At 37.8% G+C, this 26224-nt stretch overlaps 1 protein-coding gene across 3 annotated transcripts in view; it reads left to right on the top strand.

Moving 5' to 3' along the window:
• The window catches only part of THOC2 (THO complex subunit 2), a 113681-nt gene that overhangs the window by 48058 nt on the left and 39399 nt on the right, over positions 1 to 26224 (top strand). For all 3 annotated transcript variants that reach the window (XM_054576988.1, XM_054576986.1, XM_054576985.1), the window contains exons 8-12: positions 107 to 273; positions 11230 to 11322; positions 14032 to 14187; positions 14782 to 14954; positions 16194 to 16389. In XM_054576988.1, coding sequence (XP_054432963.1) covers positions 107 to 273; positions 11230 to 11322; positions 14032 to 14187; positions 14782 to 14954; positions 16194 to 16389 — 785 coding nt within the window. The remainder of the gene's footprint in view (positions 1 to 106; positions 274 to 11229; positions 11323 to 14031; positions 14188 to 14781; positions 14955 to 16193; positions 16390 to 26224) is intronic.

Genomic DNA, 26224 nt, shown 5'->3' with positions numbered 1-26224 from the left:
GTTTTTAAAAATACTTTTATTATATAAATTGTCCCTGAATGTTAATGACTTTACTAGAAATGATGTATAAAATCATTTTGCATTTTTTATATCTCATCTGTTGCAGGATGCTTTAATCTGGATCCCAATAGAGTTTTGGATGTCATTTTAGAAGTGTTTGAATGCAGGCCGGAACATGATGACTTCTTTATATCTTTATTAGAATCTTACATGAGTATGTGTGAACCGCAAACACTGTGTCATATTCTTGGGTTCAAATTCAAGTTTTACCAGGTAAAATAAAAATGTGTATGTGTGTATGTGTATTTATCTATAGGTTAATTTCATGATCTAATATGTATAATTTAATTTGAATTTTATTTGTAAATGATTGATTTCAGCCAAGCCATTCTAGCAGAGGAAATAGGTAAGTGGATAGCTAAGGATGAGCTGTAATAAGTACTGTATTAGTAATATGAATGATGTGATGTGAAAGCCTAGAGGAAAGCATAATAAATTTTTTGCCTTGGGAGAGTTGGAATCAGGGAATATTTTAAGATATAAACTTTAAAAAACCTGGACCTTTAAGGATGAGTACTTGTTAGTTGAGAGTTGTCTGTGCAGAAGTAACAAATAGTGTCTAAATGAAGATGTGACGGTATGAATGTACATAAGAGATTGAAGAAATGGTATATATAGTCAGATGTGGCTGAATTGTAAAGATGTGGGATAAAGGGACAGGAAATGAAGTTGGAAATGTAGGTGCACTTTTTATTGTCAACTGCCTTGAACACTGTGTTGAATTAGAATTTTATTGTATAGACAATGACCATTGAATAATTTTCACTTAAACCACTACAATAGTTATGTAGTAAATCTTTGTCTCTGTTTATTTCTCTTTGAATCCATTTTTCATGTTATTACTGCTCTTGCATTCTAAAAGAGATCTAATTGACACACTGCTTTGCCTATAGGATTAAATTGAAACTTCTAAACATGTCAGAAATGGCTGTTCACAAAGTAGCCCCATTCTTCCAGCCTCAACTTTAGTGTTTTCCCCCTTCAAACCTGATATTCTAGCCATATTAAATTACTAGCTATTTCCTGAACTTAGGTACAGACATTGCTATCTATATGAGGTCTCTCCAGAAAATGCCCAGCCATTGTTAATATAAAGAGAACGATTTGCGTGACATTGATGTAACCTGGCAGCCAAGGAGAGAGGACTGGAATGTGTATGTGTGAACAGTGATGACTTCACTATATTAGTCAGTGGGGATGGTAGCTGTTCCACAGAGTGAGCATGTGTACTGTGTGGCCTTCACATTCAAAATGACTGACTGAGTAGAGCAACGAATCTGCACCAAATTTTGCATTAAGCTTGAACATTTCTCTGCGGAAACTATTTGGATGTTTCAGACGGCCACAGCTCAGGGCAACTGGTGATTGGCAGCTTCATTACAGTAATTCACCCGTGCATGCATCGCATCTTGTGCAGAGTTTTTTGGTGAAACATCAAATCACCCAGGTGGCTTCAGCCTCCCTGCAGCCCAGATCTGGTGCCCTGCAACTTTTGGCTTTTCCCAAAAGTAAAATCACCTTTGAAAGGGAAGAGATTTCAGAGCATAAATGAAAATCAGGAAAATACGACAGGGCAGCTGATTGGGAGAACTTGTGAGGTCCCAAGGTGCCTATTTTGAAGGGGACTGAGGCTGCATTGTTGTATGTGCAATGTTTCTTGTATATTGAATCTTCAATAAATGTCTCTGTTTTTCATCTTACATGGCTGGATACCTTCTGGACAGACCTTGTAGACTTTTGTTTACATGCAGTTCCTTATAACTAGAAAGCTGTTCTTATATAACCCTCTCACCTGTCTTTTTTTAATCTTATGAACCTCTATTTATTCTTTAAGATCAAGTGCTACTTGCTCTATAAAGTCTTGACTGATATTTCCCCCATGCAGAATTAGTCACCAAATAAGAAAATAAGATCTCTTATTTTCGTAAAACTTGACACAGACTTCTAAACACTTATCAGGTTATATTAGAATAAACTATGTCTATCTCTTTTGCCAGATTATGGGTCATTTAGGCAGGGTCTATGTTTTACTAATTTCTCTGGATTAATTTACTATTTAGTCTATAGTAAATGCTCTCTAATTGTAAATGAGTGGTCTTATCTCTTGATAGCATGGAAGATTTTAAGGTAATAAGGCCTCCGTTATCCTTTTGGTAAAGCCTTTCTTCATTTGTTAGTTTGCTTGGGTTATTCAACTAATCAAGAAATACTCATTATTGAATGTTTATGATATACTGTTGCTTTGCTAGGAGTTTAGGCAATGTAGATTCTCTGGTAAAGCGTGTCTATTCCTGTCCTCTGGAGCTCAAGTTCAGAATAGATAGTAAGACAATTTCTTTTAGGATTCTCAAATGATATACCACCTACTACCTCTGCTTATCTTTTATTTTTCACAATCTGGGATGCTCCAGAATAGAAATCAGATCAGAAGTTGAAAGCATATAGTTTTTTGATATCAAACAAGACACATGCTAGAGTTTTTGGGCAAGAGTATTTCACCTTTGTTCAAAAATTAGTGATGGCAGCTGTTCCAGTTCCTACCGGAAGCCAGGGAGTCCACTCTCAGTACAGGGAAGAAGGTGAAGTATTTCATAATATTTTAAGAGTCACCATGATAGCTTTGGCTTTGAGAACATGAAGCTAACTGCTAAAGTGATAGGGTAATTGAATTTAACTTGGGCATGATTAATTAGAATATAGGTTAGGGCTTTGGAGACTGTAGGTTTCAGCGCATAGCATGGTAGAGTAATGATGACCTACTGCATAACATCAAGTATTGTTAGTTGAATATGAGTTTTAGAATTAAAATTTTTATATGAAAATAATCCTTATAATAATAACACTTTTTGAGCTGAATTAAAATTTCCCTGGGGGTTGACAGTGTTGGAATAATCCTTTTTTAATAGATAATGAGCCTTTTTATAATACAGGGTCTGGCAGAAGTAAGGCCTGCTTGAGTGTGGTTGGTAGGGTAATAATGTGAGTGTAACAATTTATCATTTTCATTTGAACATTTCACCTAAAATGTCATATGGCGTGCTTGAGTGTGTTATTATGTTACAGAATTACATGCTTACGATTTTCTAATAAAAGATTTTGTAATTTAAAAAAAGGGGTGCTATTTGTGCCGGACCCTGTATAAGAGATACTCAACCAAGAAACATTTGATTTCGAATTAATCTATTATTGGAAAGAGTAACCCTCATATTGCTTTATGTAACACCATTGCCTTTTTTCTGTTACCTGAGCTATCCAGTTGTTGTGAGAATCTGCAGTCTTAAGGACCACTAAGGCCAGTGGAAGAAATGTCAGAGATTTTTAGGTAATTTGTGGTCTGGGAGGTAAAGTAAAGAAAGCCACCAAAATCAGGAACCGCTTAGAGTACATAACCTTGGGAATTGGCTCCCAGGCATGTTTGGTCACCGTGTATGTTAGTTCCTTGCCTTATTCCACCCTCCCCTTTTTTCATCACTGTTTGATAATGTTCACTCCAGCCTGCCACCCACATTTTCACCAATTAGAACTTACTTCGGTTACCAGGCTGTGTTTCCCCCTCCCTGCCCATAATGCTAGGACTTCTAGGCAAAGCTAATTATTTCTTCTATGAAGTCAGTGAGAGTGATTTTATTCTAGTTTCAACCTGTGATCAGCTATCCTGGATGCTTTTACTTGGAATGGTGGTAAGGGATGTAAGCAGTTTCAGAGCATACGATCATTTTTGAAAACTGGGCGGACATATCTGGTTGAACCCCCTAACAGGGATTGCTGTGATACAGGGTTTTGGGGCCGTATGAGGGGCAGCACAAAGGTCAGGCAGAATGGAGTACTAGGGCATGAGGGTATCAGAAGACACACTTGGTTGGAGTTGTCTTGCCATAGGAAAGAGGAAGGAGATGATGACTCTCATCCATATGGTAGCTCCTTGATTTGTGGAGTCAAAATACAATAGTAGTAATAATAACAGTGGTAGCATGAGTAGGTGCTCTTATAAACCAAATTCATTCACTTAAGAAATATTGATTGGGCACCTTTGACATGCTAGGTAATGTTCTGGGTGCTGGGGCTACATCTGGAAACAAGTAGAAATTCTTGCCTTTATGATGCTAAACTAACATTCAAAGTAAATTATACGGTATGTTACAAGTTTATCAGTGAGATGGGGCAAAAAATAAAATAGAGAGCAGGAGAAGGAAGATTGGGAGCACTGGAGTTGCAGGTTTCAATTTTAAACAGAATAGTGAGAATAGACCTCATAGAAAAGATGAGATTTCAGCAAAGAAATGGAGGATGTGAGGATGTAAACTGTACAGATATCTGGAGAAGAATCTTAAGGCAAAGAGACTAGCTAAAGCAAAGCAAGGCCATAAGGTATAAGCATGCTGATGTGTACACGGACAGCAAGGAGACCAGTGTGGCTGGATCAGAGTGATTGAATGGGAGAGCAGTAGGAAACGAGGTCAAAGATGAGAGACGAGATCACACACAGCTAGTGCAAAGTTCTTGACTTTGATGCTGGGTGAAACCTGTGGAGGATTCTGAGTAGGAGAGTGATGTGATCTGACTTAGTTTGTTCACTGTGTTTCTTTTTACTTTTTCACTTCATTATGAACATTTTCAAACATATAGGAGAGAGTATATAATATAATATATACCCATAACCACATCACCTAGAAGTAAGTTTATTAACATGGTGGTATGCTTTCTTAGAAATACTAATTTATATTAGTTATCATGAATGTTTATGCCTAAATATGTTAGTTTGTACTTTTTAAAAGGACATTTTTCTATTTAACCATGAGACCAATTTCATACCTACCTAGATTGCTATCATATAATAAACACAGTATCCATATTTCCCAAATTGCCCCCCTTCCAGTGCATTTTACAACTGTTTGGTCAAATGATCTGATCAAACACCATACATTCTATTTGATTGTTAGGATTATGTAATTTAGAATAGTATCTCCCCTTTCTTTAATGGCATCAACTTGTTTAGGAAACCATTCCCATAGAACACTCCACCGTTTGAATTTCTCTAATTTTTCATGGTGGGTTTAATTTGTTTTTTGTTCCCTGTTTTTCTTATATACTTGGAGTTAGGTCTAAAGGCTTGATCTGACTTATGTTTGGGTAAAATATTTAATGGCAAAAATACTCCATGTGTTGTGCGTTATGTTTTATGTTGTATAACACCCAATATCTGTCTGATTTTTAATGTTCCAGTAAGTTGATGACAGTCTCATTACTCCATTATACAGTGATATTTCCTCCCTTGTCAATAGCAGGTTACCTGCACGTTGATACTTTGGCACCATGTGAACACTCTTTTTTTCCATCAACCTTACATTACGAGGTGTAGAATACAGGGATGATCATTTCCTGAGTCAGTTATTTCTTTAAGGTTTCAAATTCTTGATTTACTAATTTTATCATGCCTTCTACATTTATTAGGTGTCATTCTTCTATGAAGAACAGTTGTCCCTTATCAGCCTGGTGGTTTGGTTACCCTGAAATACAGTTTCTACTGGAAAGGCAGGACAAATGCTTTAATTTTTTTTCCTATTAATTACTAGCTGTTAAAGTGAGGAGTTTCTTCAGTAGCCATCTCTTGGGGTGACACGAGTGGTGTGGGTGTGAGAGAGACAAGAGACAAAAAGAAATAGTGTGTATTTGTATTTTGACTTAGGTTTTTAAAGAATTGATATGGTTATGATAACAGTGGAAATTGATGAGATTCTAAATATATTTTTAAGGTAGAGCCAATAGTGTTTAGATGGATTAGGTACAGAATATGAGAGAATAGAGTTAAGGACTTTTTTTTTTTGGATTCAGCAGCTACAAAGATGGTGTTATCATCAACTGAGATAGGACAACTTTCAGGCGAAATGGATCTGGAGTGTTGTCGGTAGGATTAAGTTTTGGCCGTGTTGAGTTTGAGATGTCTGTTAGATCTCCCAGTGGAGGTGCTGAGTAAATTAGTGGATGTATGGACCTGGTGTTGCAGAGAAAGGGCTGGGCTAGAATAGAAACGTGGGTGTCAAAAATGTGGAGATGATATTTAAAGTTGTGATACTGGATGAAATCATCAGGGTTGGCTATACAGAGATTAGAGAGGTGGTCCAAGGGCTGATTCTTGTGGTAATTAAATGTTAAAGGGCCTGGGAGGATGGGAGGAATATAGGAGGTAAGAGGAAAGCAAAGAGAACATGGAGTTTTGGAGGCTAAATGGAAGAAGGAATGATCAACTCTGTTAAATGCCTCTGATAGGTTAAGATGAGGACTAAAAGTTAATCATTGGGTTTATCAGCAGGGAGGTCAAAACTAGTCATTATGGTAGCGTTGGGGTGGTGTTAAGAGAGAATGGGGAGTGGGAAATTGGAGATAGTGAGAATAGACAACTCTATAAAGGAGTTGCTTGAGAGACACAGACAAATGGGGTGATAGTTCATAGGGCAAATGAACTCAAGTGGGATTTTTTTAAAAGATGGAGGAGAGAAATACATTTGTATGCTAATTGGAATGACTGAGTAGAAAGGGAAACTGGTGATGTAGGAGAGAGGAAAGAATGATTGGAGTAGTGTTCTTGAGTAGGAAGGAGAATGGAGTTTATGGCATAAGCAGATGGATTGATTTAAATAGAAACAGGGAATTCATTTATGATAGCAAGTGGAAAGGCAGCATATGTAGGTATAGTTGTTGGTAGGTGGGTAGATATGATGGTGAGAGTTTATAGAAGTCCTATTGATTGCTCCAGTTTTCTCATTGAAATAGAAAGCAAGGCCATCAGCTGAGAGAGAGAATAAGAGAGGAGGTATTGGAGGTTAGAAGAGAAGGTAGGAAATAGTTGTGTAGGAGAGTGAGAGAGTATAGAGAGTATGGACAATGGAAATAGAGTATGAATGGTCGTCAGCATTAAGGATCCACTTGAGGGTAGATACTTGAAGTTGGCATTTTGCAGGAGTTGTAGCTATTGGTAATATTAAAGTTTAGGATATGGAGGGAATGGCCGAGATGGGTAGAGGAGAAGATTTTGGGAAGCGAAATTCAAGGAACCAAGAGACCAGCAAGATGGAACTATCATTTACATGTATATGAAAATCTCCAAAAATTAGGAGAGGAATAGAGTCGGAGAGAGCGACAGTGAATCAGAGGGGCAGTGCTGAAGGAAGGGCAGTGATGCAAGGGTCCATAGATGGCAATAATGTGGTACTGCTGAAAATGGCAGAGTGGAGAACTCCAGAGGTTGGTCCCTCCATAAAAGTAACCAAGGAGCTGGCAAAACTGTCAATCAACTTTTGTAGGACTCTGGAATTTAATAAAAAACTTAGAACAACTAAGGAAAGCCTTGGTGAAGAAAGAGCTACTGCTTTGGGATAAGAGAGTGCTGTCACATTTTAAATTGCCTGACTACTATGTTTCACACTCAGATAGATGATTGGCTGTGAAGATAGAAGCCAACACTCCTAATGAAGATCGATAATGCCAGAGGATGCAAAGAATTGCTTTCAGAGGACTGTGGGCTTTGACCTTTCTGGCTGTTTCATGAATGACTGGGGCAAGGGCCTGTCTTTGTTTTGCCTGACTAGAAGCATCGCCAGGGTGGCTTTTGCTCAAAGCATTTTGGCTTTAGCAGCCTGGAGCAAGAAACAACAGTTGGACAAGCAATAGGGAGACTGAAAGCTTGGAAAGGAAGAAGTTTAATAAGAAGCTATGTGGGGGAACAGGGTAGGGGGGGGATAATGGCTTTTAAGAAGCAGGTGAATATACTAGGTAATAGGGAAAAAAGGCCATGTACATGCCTAGAACTATATGCATGCTCAGAAAAGGGCTGAGAAGACCCTAAGCTTTTTTTCCTCTGGCCTTCAGGCTCTGTAACAAGCAGGACGTGAAGACTAAGGCAGAGTTATAAATGGCCTGGCCAGGTGTAGAAGAGTGCCCTAACAGCCAATGTGCAAAGAGTGGGAGGGTATTTTTTTCTTTTTCCTTTTCTCTCTTTTTTTCTTTATTGGGGGGAGTGTGGGGGCCAGGGCTCTGGCCTTTAGGAAAACTGAAGACACTAGCTGATTACTAAGCTAATAGAACGCAGATTCAGTGGCCATATGTGACAATAATACAGACTTTAGAAAGTGAGTTTAGAAAAGTCACTAAACAAGCAAACAATAACCCACAGTAAGCAACATCAGTAAGCCCCAGAGCAGGTAGAGAATCTGATTTTCCAGGTTGCTGCATAATATTCAAATGTCCAGTTTTTAACAAGAAATAATGAGGTGTGTAAACAAACAAATTATGGCTCATTCACAAGAAAAAAATAATAGAAACTGTCCCTGAGGAAGCCCAAGTAGTGGACTTACAAGATCAATAATTTAAATCAGCAGTCCTAAACATGCTTATGATCTGTAGGAAACCATGAGAAGACCTAAAGGAAACCAGAAAAGTATGGTCTCATCAGACAGAATATCAATAAAGAAACAATTTTAAAAAAGGAACCCTGTTTAAAAAAAAAGCCCTGGCTGGTGTGGCTCAGTCAATTGAGCACTGGCCTGTGAACCAAAGGATTGCCAGTTTGATTCCCTGTCAGGGCACTGGCTGGGTTGCGGGCCAGGTCCCCAGTTGGGGGCATGTGAAAGGCAGCCAATTGTTGTTTCTCCCACATGGATGTTTGGTTCTCTCCTTCTCTTCCTCCCTCCCTTCCCCTCCCTCTGAAAATAAATAAATAAAATCTTTAAAAAAAAAGGAACCAAACAAATTCTGGAATAAAGTACAATAACTGAAATGAAAAATTCACTAGAGGGGTGCAAGAGCAGATTTGAAAAGGCTGAAGAAACAGTCAGCCAACTTGATAAGTCAATGAGGTTATCCATTCTGAGGAGCAGAAAGGGCAAAAAAGAAAAAAAACGAACAGAGCCTATGAGACCTATAGGACACCATCGAGTGTACCGGTATGTATATTATGGAGTCCCAGAGGCAGGGGAGAAAGATGAAGGGACAGAAAGCAGCCGTTTAACTCTGCTTATGTATTTCCCACATCTGTTTAAATGAGTCCCTTAGTGTTGAAAGCAGCGAAACAGATGTGACCTCCTACATACAAGAGATTCTCAAAAAGATTTACAGCTGATTTGTCTTCGAAAGGCAGTGTGATGTCATATATAAAGTACTGAAAGAATAGAACTGTTAACCAAGAACTCTGTTAAACTATTTTTCAAAAATGAGAGATTATAACATTCCAAGTTAAACAGAAGCTGGGGGAATTCATCACTAGTAGAGCTGCCCTACAAGAAATGCTAAGCATACTTACATAAACTGTTTAAATGAGAAATTTATAAACACATGTGCACCAAACAGAGACTCAAAATATGTTAAGCAAACGTTAACAGAGTTGAAGGGAGAAATAAACAGTTTTACTAAATAATTGTTGGACATTTCCATACCCCACTCATTAACAGAACAGCAAGACAGAAGATCAATAAGCAAATAAAGCACATACACAACATTATAAACCAACTGGACTTAAACAAACATAGAATAGTCTGACCAACGATAATAAGATTACATATTCTTCTCAAGTGCACATGGAACATTCTCTAGGTTAGGCCCTATTAGAGACCACGAAATAAATCTCAATGAATTTAAAACATTGAAATAATACAAAATAAATTCTTTGACCACCATGGAATGAAAACAGCAACAATTGTGAGGGATAGAGTGATAGGAAATTAAAAGTTGGTTGGGCTTTAGAGAGGGTGGATGGAGAATAATCTGAAAACAAGTATAAAAAGTAAAGATGACTTGTACCCCACCTCTGGGCATAGTAGTAGTAGGGGTCTGGGGAAAACAGGCAACACTTGACTGGGTTACAGTGGGTGTGGTGTTTCTAGGGAGTGCTAGGCTGTTTGAGCATGAAGGTGGAGGGAACAGTTAGAGGAGAGGTAGAGGTTTTGCTGAGAATGGATCATAAATTCCAGAGGATTCTGTGGAAAATTTTCAAGAATGCAGAAAGGTGGGGTATTACAGAACAGGGATTGTGCAGAGCAATATGAGGATCAGAGTGTGGGAGGTTACGTTTGGCCCGGTGGTTCAGGCTTCTGGTGGTGACTCATTTAAACAGAGATGTGGGAATGTTGAAAGTATTCATGGGGGATTCAAATCAGGTAGTTAGCTTTTGTGGGTTTGCTTTGAGACCCTGGTTATCTTTTGTCTTTATGGGAAATGTTTTGCTACTAAATAACCCTTTTTAAACATTTAAAATTAAATGTTAAGTTGAAAACTTACCTGTCTTAAAAATGACAGTGAAACAGTGCCTTTTTTATATGATATGTATTAGTTTGATTAGCGTCGCATGATATGTTCAGAATACCTATCAACAATTGTAGGGGGAACCTTACTTAGATGTCATTTTCAGTGTTTAGTAGAAGCAAAACATAATGTATTTTCACTGTTTCCTTTTTATTTGCATTCGGTCATTTAGTAATTGCCAGTTCTCACTTCATTCTTCTATTCATCTGACCCCAAGTAGTTTAAGAATTAGGGAAAAAGTCTTTTTGATAGCATTCAAAGATCCTTCTGTTTCCTTGGAGAGTCCAACAGATTGGCCTGGAATTGGCCATTATCTATCTATCTATCCTCTATCTATCTATCGGTTTATACATGTGTAATATGTGTAGACACCTGTTTCAAAGGGAAATCAGCTGACACACACATTCTTAGCACAAAACCCAAGAAATAAAAGAATAGGGAGTATGGATAAAGCAGACACTGATGGTTCTGCACTTGCAAGTTTGTCAGTCTTGTCTATCTGTGTTTCTACTTAGGACTACTTGAAAAAGGCAAGGTAAGAAAACACATTTAAACAAATTCAAACTAAATATTATACAGTATAAAAATCTCTCTATTCTGTTTAAATTTTAGATTTATTCAAATATTAGCATGCATTGTAAAATGTGTCCATTTTCAAAACTCCTTTGTGTTCATCAGATGTTTCAGTGTGAAAAGGGGCATTGACATAATTATCTTTGTCCTGAATTCAGATACTATGTATGCTCAGGAAGAGCAATGAAGATTATTGTTGAGCAAGAGTTATTTGATCTAATTTTTTTTAAGTATTGGTGATAAAGGATATGATTTTAATTGTACTTTATGCACTAAATAGAAATTTTTCTTTTGTTTTTCAAGGAACCAAATGGAGAGACTCCTTCATCTTTATACAGAGTTGCAGCAGTGCTTCTACAAGTTAATCTGATTGATTTAGATGATCTCTATGTACATGTAAGTCAAGTGGGCTGCTAAGAATCTTTGGTTGTCTGTCCCAGGGGTGGAGAAGAGGAGTAGGGTGCCATCTAGCGCTCCAAGGTTGGTCGTAGGCTCTCACGTCTTAATTTTTGAAGCCCTAATGCAGTATTACTTTGTGTTTATAAAGTGAATGACTTTAATTCTTCTGCAAACTATGGAAATCAAATACCTTTTGTCACCATTACAGAGTTCAAGGTTGGATATGAAGTTAAAGTCTTAATTGTTATGAAGGCACATGTTGTGGGAGAGGGGCCAAGTTATAACCAATGTGGTTTAGACTTCTCTATTTTACACAAATTGTAGGAAATACGGGATTACCTAGATACTTTTTTTCTTCTCTCCAGAATGTTAATTTTTGGCATTCAGTATGCATGGGGAAGTCTTCGCATATTTTTAAAAAAATGGCTTTCCTTGTGTGTTTACTGGGTAATAAATGACTAGTATTGTGCTTTTATTGCTGGATCCAGGATGTAGAAGAGTATGTATGTTATTATAATTGATGACCTCTAAGGTAGCAACAGGTTAGCCTGCCAGTTTGAAAAAACTAGGTTTGTAGTATAGAACTTCCTATTTTATGAGGTTGTGCATTAGGGTATCTGTGAACTCAAAACAAACCTGTCCAAAGCTGACATCTTCACTGCCTTTGAGATCACTCTCTAACTTCCTCGCCTATCATTATATACTGTGGTTACAGAGTTGAATAAAACTTGATCTCTACCTTGGAAGCAGTCATAGTCTACCAAGAGAGAAAACATTTTGCATTACGTAACAGGAACTGTATGGGAGATAGTCACATAGTGCTGTGTATGTGTGGGGGGTGTTCAGACTAGATAGTGATCCTTTCTGTCTGGGGGCATTTTGGGAGGCTTTTTCAAACTAGTTATGTTAAACTGGGATTTTCATGATCAGTAGGTGCTGGCCATGCTTTTAAAAGGTGGGAAGCTTCGTAGGTAGAGTTAACTGAGCATAAAGGCAGGAGATTTGAAAGGACCTCGTTATCGCCTCAGGGGGACACCAGGAAGCTCAGAGTGGTTGGAGCCTGGGGTAGTATGTAGGAGCGATGAGGATGGAGAAGTAGGTTGGAACTAAACTGTGAAGGACCTTAAGTGCCATAGTAAGGAGTTTGGGTTTTTTCCTTGTTGGGAGTAGGGAGCCATTCAAGATTTAAAGTAGGGGAATGAAGTACAAACTGAGAACATGGAATATTGGTCAGAAAAAAAAGGAGAATTTGAATACATAGGTATGAGATTATAGTGCAGACTGGCAGGACAAGTAGAAAATACAAAAATGATGATTGATTTATTACTGATATGCTTGAATTTAACAATAAATGAAGGCAGACTAAGTGTTCCTGTTGAGGTGATGATGATTTTTCAGACAGGATTAAAAGTCATTTTATTGATTGCATGAGACTTCTAGAGAACAAAGGAAGTTTGAAGTAAAAGGGTGGGAGAAATATACCAGGGAAATTACTATTGTTAGACAAAATAGACTTTTTGGTCTATTTTGGCCATAATAATAAAGTTGTGTTCACTAGGAAGATGTGATGGTTGTTACTTTATATACACCTAAAAATACTCTCAAATACACAAAACTAGAAATTGAGAGAATGCTAAAGAAATTTACAGTTCACCCATTGTAATGGGAGATGTTAGAGGCAATCACAATAGTCTAGGTAAAAGATGAGGACCTATGGCTGATAAGTAAAGCAATAAAAAAGGGTTTGATTGCCAGTGGGGAGCATAAAGAATGGGAGAAGGCCTTGCTTACCTCCTTGCACCGGTCTGTAGTGACTTTTCTTCCACCCCCCATTTTTTGACTAATGGGATGAAGTCTACAATATGTAGTTTAATATTTCACTATATTTCCGTTTATGTTTACTGATTGATTACTTTGCTTTGGACTTAGTTACTGAAATCGAGCCTGCATTTCTAGAGGCAGGAACATTTCTTCTATAACTCACTATAGTGCCTAGCCGAAATTACCATGTAATGGTTCATTGGCTATATTTTTCTTTGTGTGGGTTATTTTATGAAATGTCTACATTAACCATCTTCCACTCATACAAGATAGCTGTACTTGAGCTACTTGATCCTTTTTCATAATGGAGGGTCGACAGTACACATATTACTTTCTCTTTTGTAATAAACTAGAAACTAGTTTGTTAGTTAAGTCAAATAGCTATTTAGAAAATGAAAAGTGAGATGTCAAGTTCATAGTTTTTCTACTTGAGATTTTTCATTTAGGGAAATCAAATTTATCTCTTTATGTAATTCAGTAGCTCACCTATCCCAAATTGGGTCCATATTCAGTACTTTATTTAATTGGGAGTTTGGCCTTTAAAAGGGAAATCTATAATATTTTTAATGGAACAGGTACATATTTTCTTGGGTAAACTAATACATTAAATGGTAAACATCATTGTTGTAGTATTATATTTACTTAGGACCTCTGACAGGAGACACGAAACTGTAATACCTAAGTTTTAAGGGTGTACAAAATATTGATACTTAACTGTGTCAGATTTTAAGAACATAATAGAGAGAAACTTACTTAGAAGGGAAATCATGGTCATGAATAGACTAGACTTCTTATGTACAGCTTTATCAATTGAAAATAGTGTTTGCTTTTTATATGTGCAAATAGTATTAGCTGTTTTATGAAATTTTAATGAACCATTTTTAGCTTCTTCCAGCTGATAATTGCATTATGGATGAACATAAACGAGAAATTGTGGAAGCTAAGCAAATTGTTAGAAAACTTACGATGGTTGTATTGTCTTCTGAAAAAATTGATGAGCGAGAGAAAGAAAAGGAAAAAGAAGAGGAGAAAGTAGAAAAGGTATATAGTTCATTCTAGTAAAATTAACATTGTTTTCTTGATTTATAATTATGAAATTTAACTTGTAATAACTTATAGAAGAATAACTTCTTAATTTTGATTTTGGCGAAATATGGTTTTTGGAATACTAACTTGCAAAGGTGGTTTTGCTTTTTCTTGATTGGTGCCTTCCCAAAAGAGGCTGCCATTTTTTTTTAATATAAATTTCAAAATGTATTCTAAATAAAATCACAAATGTATTGACTATATTTTTACTATGTATATTAATGTCTCTCAAGTCCTAAAGGGATTCTCAAAGATGAATGAATTCTGGTTCCCTGTGGCCCAATAAAACATTAAGTACAACTCAATATAATCCCAAATCTGTAAACTGGCATGCTGCATCTGCTAAATGTAAAAGCAAATCCTGTTGGTTTTTTTCAATAGCTAAAAACTTGATTATACTTTGAGGAATATACCATTGTATTTCCTATGAATGGCAGCTGTTGTTGATATACATTATTCTGTGTGTTTAGCTCTCTTTTAAATGAAAAAATTTTAAGATTTATTGGTGTTTGTATTCTGAGTATTTTTGCTGTTATTGTTCATTTTTAGCCACCTGACAACCAAAAACTTGGTTTGTTGGAAGCCTTATTAAAGATTGGTGATTGGCAGCATGCACAGAACATTATGGATCAGATGCCTCCATACTATGCTGCTTCACATAAGCTAATAGCTCTTGCTATTTGCAAGCTCATTCATATAACTATTGAGCCTCTCTACAGAAGGTATGTTAATATATGCTTTACTAATCATTGAGGTAGAAATAGTTTAGGACTACAACAATATCTGCATATTTATCTTCTCTCTTCAAACCATGCATACATTTTAGCATGTTTTATCAGAAGATAAGAACTATTCAGAGTATATCAGTCTGATATGTGTTAATCTGTGATTTGTCTCCTAATGTCTAGACCGGTATTGGAGAATGTGTGCTGCAGTGTAGTCTACAAACTATAGGTTAGACATCTAGGTTGGGTTTGCTCCTTTGAGAGTGAAGACTCCATTCTTCTGTTTTTGACTTTCCCCTCCTCTTTTGGGGGCAGAAAATTCCTAAGACTTTTACTTAGCGTAATTTTCTCCTGTCCCCAGTTGAGTGGCTCTGAGTGAGGACCTTGCTTCTCTTCTTGCCTTACCTCTCTCAGAAAATAGGCTGCTGTTCTGGAAATTGCTACTGCACCCGCTTTCATCATCCCTAGTTACTGTGTTGATCAGTCCTCTAGCTCAGCCGGCTTTCAGGAGACCTAAGAGCAGTCTTGGCAGCAGCTCTGGCTTCAGCACCACAGATCAGAGCCTGCCTCAAATGCCCCAGCCTTGTGATTCATGCATAGCTGCTGGCTGCTGTCTTCCAGTGCCACCTGGACTGTGGACCATGAAGGCTTCTCAGAGAGTGACCCCTGTGACTCCACAGTGGGACACCTGCTCAGCAGGTGAAAACTCTGGGTATGCTGTCCTTTTTAGTGTGAAACCCTCTTTCATTATGCTGCTCACCTTCCCTTCCACCGAACTACCTCATATTCAGTCTAGGTAGTGGAACCCAGCGTGAGAACTGTTTATTGACTTGAATCAGTGTTGTTATATTGCTATCTTTCTGTTTCATCCCCAGCATCTCTGAGGTCCATTCCTTGTTTCCCATTCCTATATCCAATTTCCTGATGCTGGCTGAGCTTATCTAAAAACAAATTCATATGATGTATGTTAAATGTTACTTGGAATCTGCATTTCTCTGATTTCTTTTTCTTATGCAGTTAATTTGAAACATTCTCCTCTGAGCTCTGATGTTTTTCAAATGAATATTCTTTTCATCTTTTTTTTTTACTGGTTAAATTAGCTGCTATAATAAAGTTAGGCACAATTGAAATACAGAAAGCAAATATGAGCAAGAAAAGTTTTATTTTTAATATGATTGTGTTAAGTTAAAATGGGGTATTATATGGTATACATGTGAATTTTGCTTCTTTTTATAGGGTTGGTGTTCCAAAAGGTGCTAAAGGCTCACCTGTTAATGCTTTGCAAAATAAGAGAGCACCAAAACAAGCAGAGAGCTTTGAAGATTTGAGGAGAGATGTCTTCAATATGTTCTGTTACCTTGGTCCTCACCTTTCTCACGATCCCATTTTATTTGCGAAAGTGGTGCGCATAGGCAAATCATTTATGAAGGAGGTTAGTAACATTTTTCTTCCAAGTAGAAAATTTAATTTTGGGATGAGTGTATTAGTGTTATGTGTATCTCTAGAAATAAAACAAAACTGAACTCTAATTTAAGAAAAGGTTATGTTGAGTAAAGTTTGGGGACTGTCCATTGTGTCCTAACCATTTATATTTGTGTGTGTGTGTGTGTGTGTGAGTGAGAGAGAGAGAGAGAGAGAGAGAGAGAGAGTGTGCTGACCAGGAAAAGTCCAGCAGCCATTGTTACTATAACGAGAACAATTTGTGTGACATCGATGTAACCTGGCGGCCAAGGAGAGTGGACTGGAATGTGTATGTGTGGACAATGATGACTTCACTACTAGTCAGTGGGGGCAGTAGACACCATTGAGTGAGCATGTATACTGTGTGGCTGTCGCATTCAAAATGACTGAGCAAGTAGAGCAACAAATCTGCATTAGAGTTTGTGTGAAGCTTGAATATTCCTCCCTGGAAGCTAATCAGATGATTCAGAAGGCTTTCAGGAACAATGCAATGACAGTAGCGCAAATAAAAGTGTGGCACAAATGCTTCAAAGATGGTCATGAATCTGTTGAAATTGATCTACTTCACTGCAACAGAAAGCCTGCAACAAGCAGAAAACCGTTGAACATGTACGGGCTGCAATCAACAAAGATCGGTGACTTACAGTGCGAGAAGTAGAAGCTGATCTGAGGATTCCAAAAACTACTGTGTTCGAGATTTTGATGCAGGATCTTGGCATGAAATGTGTCGTGGCAAAATTCATTCGCGGCTTCTGCGGAAGGAACATCATGCTACAGTTGCTAATGACTTGATTCAAACCACTGCCAATGAACTAGATTTCCTCAAGAAGGTTATAACTGGAGGTGAATCGTGGGTGTATGGCTATGACCTGGAAACAGAGGCCCAATCTTCCCAATGGAAATGGCCTGGTTCTCCATGCCTGAAGAAGACATGGCAAAGTCGCAGCAAAATCAAGACCATGTTGACTGGTTTTTTTTTTTGATTAGGAAGGTGTTGTCCATCACAAGTATACCCCTGCAGGCCAAACAATTGATATGGATGTGGAGTATTACCTCAATGTTCTTCATCGGGTGAGAGATGCAATATGATGAAAATGGCTGCAGCTATGGGCAACTGGTGATTGGGGGCTTCATCATCACAACACATCTGCTCATGCATCATGTCTTGTGCAGAGTTTTTGGTGAAACATCAAATCACCCAGGTGACTCTGCCTTCCTACAGCCCAGATATGGTGCCCTGTGACTTTGGGCTTTTCCCAAAACTGGAATCACCTTTGAAAGGGAAGAGATTTCAGACTTTTGATGAGATTCAGGAAACTACAATGAGGCAGCTGATGGCGATTCCAACAAAGAATTTTGCAAAGTGTTTTGAACAGTTGAAGAGACACTGGGAGAACCATGTGAGGTCCGAAGATGCCTATTTTGAAGGGGACTGAGGTGTCATTGTCCTATGTATGATGTTTCTTCTATCTGTATCTTCTTCAATAAATGTCTCTATTTTTCATATTACATTGCTGGGTACTTTATGGACAGACCATATACATACACACATTTACATGCACACATATATAGATATGATTATATCTAATAGATATATATAATTATTAGATATATATTATACATATATAATTATATCCAATATCTATGTGTACATGTATATATGTATAATTAAATCTATATATGTGTACATGTATATGTATACTCTATATAATTGTATCTATAATTCTATATCTTTATATCTATATATGTGTCTATCTTAAACCTAGCTGGATTATTAGTCAAGTGCCCATGAGGGAAAATATGCTTTGGACAGGTGAATGCTTTCTGAATCCCCTTATACTTAGTGGTTAACTCAGCATCCTTTCCCCTTCCTTTTTTTCTTCTCAGTTATTTTCTTGGCTGCTGTTTTGAGTCATTGCCATTATTTGTATGAAGTCCCTTGAACCTTAGACTGTTAAGAATTTGTTTTTAATTTTTTAGTAAACTTTTTATTGAAATAAAACATAAATACAGAAAGTACACAAATCATAATTGTGTAGCTTAGTGACATTTTCCAAACTAAACACCCATGTGTCCACCACCCAGATCAAGAAGTAAAGCAGCAGCAGCACCCCAGAAGAGTTTTCCTTTATCACTACCTCAGGGGTAACCATTTATGCTATTTTTTTTGTTCTTAAAATCAGCTTTGAGTTAAATTTATGTACAATAAAATTCACCGATTTTAGGTGTGCAATTTGGTAAGGTTTGACAAAGGTATACAATTGTGAATCCACCATCACAATTATGATATAGTATATTTTCATCACCCTAGAAAGTTCGTCTTTCCTCTTTGCTGCCAATTCCCTCCCTTTATTGTTGGTTCCTGGCAACCACTGATGCGCTTTCTCTCACTATCATTTAGCTTTTTTCTAGAACTTCATATAAATGAAACTGTACAGAACGTACTATTTTCTTTTTGGTTTCTTCCACATAATGCTTTTGAGATTCATCCAAGTTGTATGTGTCAGAAGTTCTTTAATTGCTGAGAACTATTTCATTATATGGACACAACCAGAGTTTATTGACCAGTTGATGGGCATTTGGGTTGTTTCTAGTTATTGAGGGCTATTATAAATAAAGCTGCTACGAATATTCTTGTACAAGTCTTTGGGGAGGGGGTGGTCACATGTGTTTGTTTTCCCAGGAATGGGATTGCTGGGTCATATGGGTAAGTGTTCAACTGTTCAACATGTGTGACCATTTTGCATTCCCGAAAGTAGTGTGTATGACTTCCAGTTGCTTCATCAACACTTGGTATTGTCAATTTTTAAAATTTTAATCATTCTAATGGGTGTGTATTTGTTGTGCTTTTATGTTTCTCTGATAAACAGTGATGTTGAGCATTTTCTCATGTCTTAATTTTCCATTTGTAATTATCAAAACATCTATTAAAATCTCTTGCCCATTTTTAATTAGGTTATTTGTCTTTTATTACTATTTCTCAGTCTGATTTGCCTTTTTATTCTGTTAATGATCTTTTGAAAAGCAAAATTTTTAAATTTTAATTCCAGTTTGTCAGTACTTTTTTTTTATGGTTTGCTTTTTGTGTTCTTTTTTTATTCTTTCCTTTTTGTGTTCTAAGACATCTTTGCTTAACCCAAGGTCTTGAAACTGGAAAAAAAAAAAATACATAATTTCTTTTCAGTTGTAAAACCAGTCAACCAAAAGAATCTAGACATTGTTACGAGCCAGATGCGGTTCTCTTCAGTGTTTGATTGTCTCTAATTTTAATTTTTGACAATAGTGACTGTAGAAAATTTTAGAGCTGTTGGGTATTAATCCCTTGACATCTGAAATATTTGTCTTGGCTTCTAATGTTAGCTGGTGGGTTAATTTTTTTATACTCACAAGTTTACTTTGTGTAAGATACTCTGAAGAAATCTGCTAAGTAGTTTATTATTATAGATATCATTTATTATATAACATTTATATAACAGGGAAGTATAACAGTGTTTCAGTATCTTGATACTTATAATCTGAAAAGGTTGAGCTGTGTCAGCTCGTGCCTGTTGAAACAAAAAAGGTTGTCTCTTTCCCAGTGCACCATATTGGAAAGCACGTGAAGTCAATTTGTTTCATTACTGGTGATGTTTACATTGATCACTTGGTTAAAGCCATGACTGCCATGCTTCTTCACTGTACAGTTACTCTTTTCCCCTTTGTTGTTCATATGTATTTACGTATCTTGTGGGGAGATGCTTTGAGACAATGTAAACTGCCTCTTTCTCATCTTAGTTTAAACCACTAATACTGTTCTTTTTAGTTGAAAACCTTAATGGTCAGATTTCTTGTTCTGAAATTCTTTGGCTACAACTATCATAAGTTTATAAGCAGGAGACTGGCTTTCTATATAAAATAGCTGCATATGAGTTGAAACATTTTGTTATCTTTAAATTTTTTAAATGGCAGAACACTAACATTGTTACTTGGCATACTTAAGTGTTTTTCATAGCACCTACACACTTGAAGATGAATTCCTCATCTGCTTTTTTTCATCCACCTGATGTTAATGGATTAAGTCATATACCATATAGTGATAGCAAATACTGAGCTCTTATTCTGTGCCTGGCCCTATTCTGCATACTTTTGAATCAGTTCATTTAATCTTTACCAAATCCTTTGTGCTCTAGATGAAGTAGTTTGCCCCAAGTCACACAGTTAGTGTGGGACAGAGCTGTGATTTCAATTCCAGAAATCTGGCTTCAGAAGCCAAGCTTAAAATTACTATACTCTACTACCAATACAAATGTAGTATGTCTGAAATTGAAGAAATAAGTTATCTAAATTTTGTAATTCTTGAAATTCCTTGCTGTTTCAAGTTATATTTTAGTGCAGTTTTGCTATTTTGTTTACCTATGCAATCTGTTTTCATTTCATTCTATGTATCTCATTTCCAAGCTTTTCTTGTTTTATTGAGTTCATTCTTAATAATCTTTTTCTTTTTTGATATTTATTTTTTAAGTATATTTTATTGATTATGCTATTACAGTTGTCCCAATTTTTCCCTCCTGGCCCCTCTCTGCTCAGTAACCCTCTTCCTTCCAGCAATTCCCCCTTTAGTTCATGTGCATGAGTTGTGTGTGTATGTTCTTTGGCTTCTCCGTTTCCTATGCTATTCTTAATATCCCCCTATTTTGTTCCTACTGATTATATTTCTTAATCCTTACACCGTTTCCCCTATTCTCCTTTTCCCCCCTCACAGCTGATAAACCTCCATCTGATCTCCATACCTGTGATTCTGTTCCTGTTCTGATTGTTTGCTTAGGGGTTTTTTTGGGTTTTTTTAGATTCAGTTTTTGATAGTTGTGAATTTGTTGCCTTTTTAATGTTCATGGTTTTGGTCTTCTTTTTCTTAAACAAACCCCTTTCACATTTCAGGTAAAAATAGCTTGGAGATGATGAACTCCTTTTGCTTTACCTTGTCTGGGAAGTACTTCATCTGCCCTTCCATTCTAAATGATAGCTTTGCTGAGTAGAGTCATGTAGGTTGCAGGTCCTTGCTTTTCATCACTTTGAACTTCTTACCAGTCCCTTACAGCCTGCAAAGTTTCTTTTGAGAAATCAGCTGACAGTCTTATGGGAACTCCTTTGTAGGTAACTCTCTGCTTTTCTCTTGCTGCTTTTAAGACTCTCTCTTTATTTTTAACCTTTGGCATTTTAATTGCGATGTGTCTTGGAGTGAGCCTCTCAGCATCTGTCTTGTTTGGGACTCTGTGCTTCCTGGATGTGCATGGTCTATTTCCTTCACCAAATTAGGGATGTTTTCTTTCCTTATTTTTTTCAAATAGATTTCCAATTTATTGCTCTTTCTCTTCTCCCTCTGGCACCCCTATGATGCAAATGTTAAAGCTCTTGAAGTTGTCACAGAGGCTGTTTATACGGTCCTGGTTTTTTTGTATTCTCTTTTCTTCTTCTTGTTCTGATTGGTTGTTTTATGCCTCCTTATGTTCCAAATCATCGATTTGATTCTTGGCTTCATCCACTCTACTGTTGATTCCCTGTAAATGACACTTTATTTCAATTAGTATATCCTTCGTTTCTGACTGGATCTCTTTTATGTTGTAGAGGTCCTCACTGAGTTCATTGAGCATCCTTATAGCCAGTGTTTTGAACTCTGCCTCTGATAGGTTGCTTATCTCCATTTTGTTTAGGTCTTTTTCTGGTGTTTTGATCTGTTCTTTCATTTGGATCATGTTTCTTTGTTGTCTCATTTTGGCAGCCTCCCTGTGTTTCTTTCTGTGTATTAGGTGGAGCTGCTTTGACTCTATGTCTTGGTAGCATGACCTAATGTAATAGGTGTCCTGTAGGGTCCAGTGGCACAGTCTCCTCTATCACCCAGACTGGGCACTCTAGGTGTACCCTCTGTGTGGGCTAAGGATACCCTATTGTAGTTGAGCCTTGGTTGCTGTTGGAAGATCAAAGGGAGGGATTTACCCAGGCCAGTCAGCTGCAAGTATTGGCTGTGACCACTGACCGCCAACCTCCACCCTCTGTGAAGAATCAGCTGTGCAGGGGCAGATAAATGGTGGTGCTCTGACGTTGTCCCGGGTGTGTTTGCCCTGGGGTTTCCCCGGTAGTGCAGGCCAAGGTCAGTCTCCACCTGCGTTTTTGTCCAGGGAACCCTGCATGAGCTATAAAGCAAGCTGAGATGGCTGCTACTTGTACTGGGCTTGGAGATTCCCAGGTGAAGCCAAGCTATGATCCAGGCTGGCTGCTGCTAGTGCTGGGCGTGGGGCTCACTGAGGACAGCTGTTGCTTATTTGAGAGGATTTAGGAAGTTGTGCAGCACAAGCTAGGACGAGACAGTCTTAAGGAAAAGCAGCTTGGGTGGGGTGGAGTCTCTGGGGATTGCCAGGGTGGAACAGTGTCAGCCAGGTCGATGGAGTCTCAGATATGGCACCAGCTTGCAGGCTCTATGAGGGGAGAGTTTAGAAAAGGGACAGTGGCCTCTCTGCTTGCCTTGAAGCAAGGCACTTCAGTTTCTCCCTTTATGCCATTGGTGCCTTTCAACCTGCTACCCTGGTGTTGGAGCTCAGAGGCAGTAAGTCTGAGTAGGTGAGTCCGTGTGTGGGGTCTTTAAGAGGAACTGCTTGAGGCTCCAGCAGTTTCTTGCACTGACTCAATCCCTGCTGATTTTTGCAGTCAGAAGTTGTGGGGACTTACCTTCCTGGCACTGGAACCCTGGATGGGTAGTCTGGTGTGGGGCTGGGACTCCTCACTCCCATGATATCCCTCCTGAATTTTCATCCACCACACATGGGTGTGGGACCAGCCCGTTCTGCATCTGCGCCCCTCCTACCAGTCTGAATGACGTGGTTTCTTTAATTCCATAGCTGTGAGACTTACGTTCAACTTGATTTGAGTGACGGTTGTTTTCTATTTTAGTTGTAATTTTAATGTGGTTGTGTGAAGAGGCGAACCATTTCTGCCTACACTGCCATCTTGACCGGAAGTCCCATAGTTTTTTCTGTAACTATATATGAATCTATAGATACTTGTGGAGAATCCGCCTTGATCCTTTGTTTTCTGCTTTCTTCACAACTAAAATCATTTGTCTTTAATGTGCTTTTCTTTTCCCTTTTTTTTTGTGTGTATGTGGCTATTTATGTTCCTGTAGTAGCCACAACATTCTTTATGGACAGCTCCGTTCAGACCTTCTTTCTGAAGTAGTATCAGTGAATCCTCATACCCTCTCCACCTTATTTGTGACCAGCGTTCCTCCTCCCACGTGACAGGTTGAGTGTGGGGTTCTCTTTTCAATCTTTTCTGTAGTGTAGGATATAGGGGAGTGAATGAGCTCAGTGGGGCTCAGGGTAGCCCTCTTCAGGGAACCTGTGCTTTCTCATCTGAGATCCTAGTCGGTGGCCTGGCAAACAACTTAGGGACCGCCAGGCATGCCCAGCCAAGTGGGTATCCAACTCCTTTGGGCTTTGGCTCCTTCACCCATCCAAGCACAATTCCTTTGAAAGATACTTACCTGTTGGGCTTCTACTCTGAAAGGTTTTTCCTCAGGGTACTTACTGGTTATTTCTAAGTGTTTTATGAAGTGTTAAGAGTTTCTCAATGAAAAATAAAAAACAAGATTTTGAACCAAATCATGGAAAGGTGAGGTGAGTTTTCCCTTCTCCAGGCTTGGTAAGCTCATGTTCCTATAACTTAATCTGTAGGTTATATTTTCTGTTTGTTACTTTGATGGCTCTCATTGGGATCCTTTCTAGCAAAAAGGTTTTCCTCATAGGGTAGTTGTAAGACATACACGTGAAGTTCTTAGCCTAGTACGTGGCCCATAGTGAATACTCCGTACATGGTAGTTAATAAGAACGAGAAGAATAAGGAAAATGAAAATAATGCCATAATTTACTCAGATGCAGCTTAAGGTTCCAATCTAGTCACAGATCTTAGTATTTTTTTCTGAGATAAAGTATAGTCTAAAGTAGGTTTTGAAATGGTCATGGGTTTAGAGGTACTCAATAACAACATTAGTAATCAAGAGTAAGTTATCTAGTTATACGTACAACTTTATTTCCCAGCCTTTATTTCTTGACTCTTCAAATGCCTCCTTTTAATGGACCTACACTCTTTCTGTGCCCAGTACAGTTATGCTGCCCTGTCAGCTGCTCCATCTTTACCCGGCAAGATTGCAACCTGCTTGAAGCCACTTATAGCTGATGGTCCGTCGAGGTGTAATTGTAAGGGCTTAAGTTTATTTAAACCTAGAAACTCACCTCTCACAGTACATGGCAAGTGTAGTTTTGATCTTCAAGAAATCCTCAAAGATAGGAACTCCATCCTGTTCATCTTAATTCTCAGTGCTCAGCACATAGTGAAGGAAGGAAGGAAGGAAGGAAAGAAGGAAGGAAGAAAGGAAGGCAGGCAGGCAGGCAGGCCGGCTGGCAGGCGTGCCTTTTGTTTTTTCTTCCACCTTTCTTCCTCCCATTTCCTACTTGCCTGGGCGGTCAGTAAAACTTTTAGTATTGTATTGTGGGAATGGAGAATTTTATATTTACTCTGAGTTAAGAAGCAAATTAAACTAAAAGAAAAAGAAAGCATCAAGGGGGTAGAATGTGTCTTTATCTTCTTGCCAAATAAAAGAAAGTTACTTTTACTGGTATGTACCTTTTGATTTATTTTTTTGTTCATCTTTGTTATGATTGGCCTTTTATGGAAAGGTTTCTGTTTTTCTAGATATTTCTGTTTTTAAGTGCTTTTCAACCAGTGTGCTGCAAGGATTTTTAAAATATGCAGTATCTGACTAAAAACATGGCACTGACCTCTTTCTCTTAGATTGTGAAATCAAAAAATGACAGCAGCCAACACAACAATAGCTGTCCAGTGTGAATGAATCAGAATTATGCATATTTCTTTGTCAGATCGGCAAAAAAAAATTTTTGGTATTGTGTAAAATTTTAGTAATTAGTTTATGTGTGCCATGAGATGAAAACGGTTGAAAATTAGTGTTCTAGCTGGCTTCATTTTATCTCTATATTTCTTTCTCTCTTTAGTTTTTTTGCTTATGAACTCTAGAGAACTGACGTATAGACATCAGAAACTCATGTAATTATCTTGTAAGGGAATTGGGACAGGTTAATAACTAAGAAATGTCTTATTTCTACAGTGAAAACTGTGTGTAGTTGTATTAGTTTTGTTTGAATCATAGTATATTAGGAAAGGAGTAGCTTAGTTGCCTTTATCCCCCATATAATGTACTATAAACCTAGTTCTTCGAATTATTACAATTATTACATACCTTATTTCTGCCTCCCAGTGTACAGCCAGTATTCCACCAGAATTACTCCACCCCTCCCCCAACAACCCAGCTAAACAAAAGCAACCATCTAATTTGTTTTCTGCCAGGCCACTGCTTCATAATCTGACTCCTTATTTGCTCACCAGAGTATATGTTGACTGAATAATTGTTTCATGAAAGGGAACTGTAGCTTTTTATCCTGCCTATTAAAACAAATGTGACTGTGTGTTTTTCCCATCAAGGTGACATGGCAGTCTCTGAATTAGGTGAAAATGTTGCACAGAAGTTACACTTTCCTTTAGTTATACCCATTAAATCGTGTAAGCATGAAAACATACATGTAACAGAATACCCTCATCTGCCAAGAATATAGGATGCTCTTTAGCTGCATATTAGTTTTTCCCCTTTCCTCATTTGCTATTGTACTAAATCCTATCCAGAACTCTTAAGATTGTCCTTGAGTATCAGTCAGTACTTCATTTGTCCTGTGCCCACTCTCCCAAACCTCCTGCCTATACAC

The sequence above is a fragment of the Pteronotus mesoamericanus genome, unplaced genomic scaffold (assembly GCF_021234165.1).
Source record: "Pteronotus mesoamericanus isolate MK-2021 breed Mesoamerican mustached bat unplaced genomic scaffold, CSHL_Meso_final contig_40, whole genome shotgun sequence".
Classification (NCBI taxonomy): domain Eukaryota; kingdom Metazoa; phylum Chordata; class Mammalia; order Chiroptera; family Mormoopidae; genus Pteronotus; species Pteronotus mesoamericanus.
This window is presented reverse-complemented; position numbering and strand designations above follow the sequence as displayed.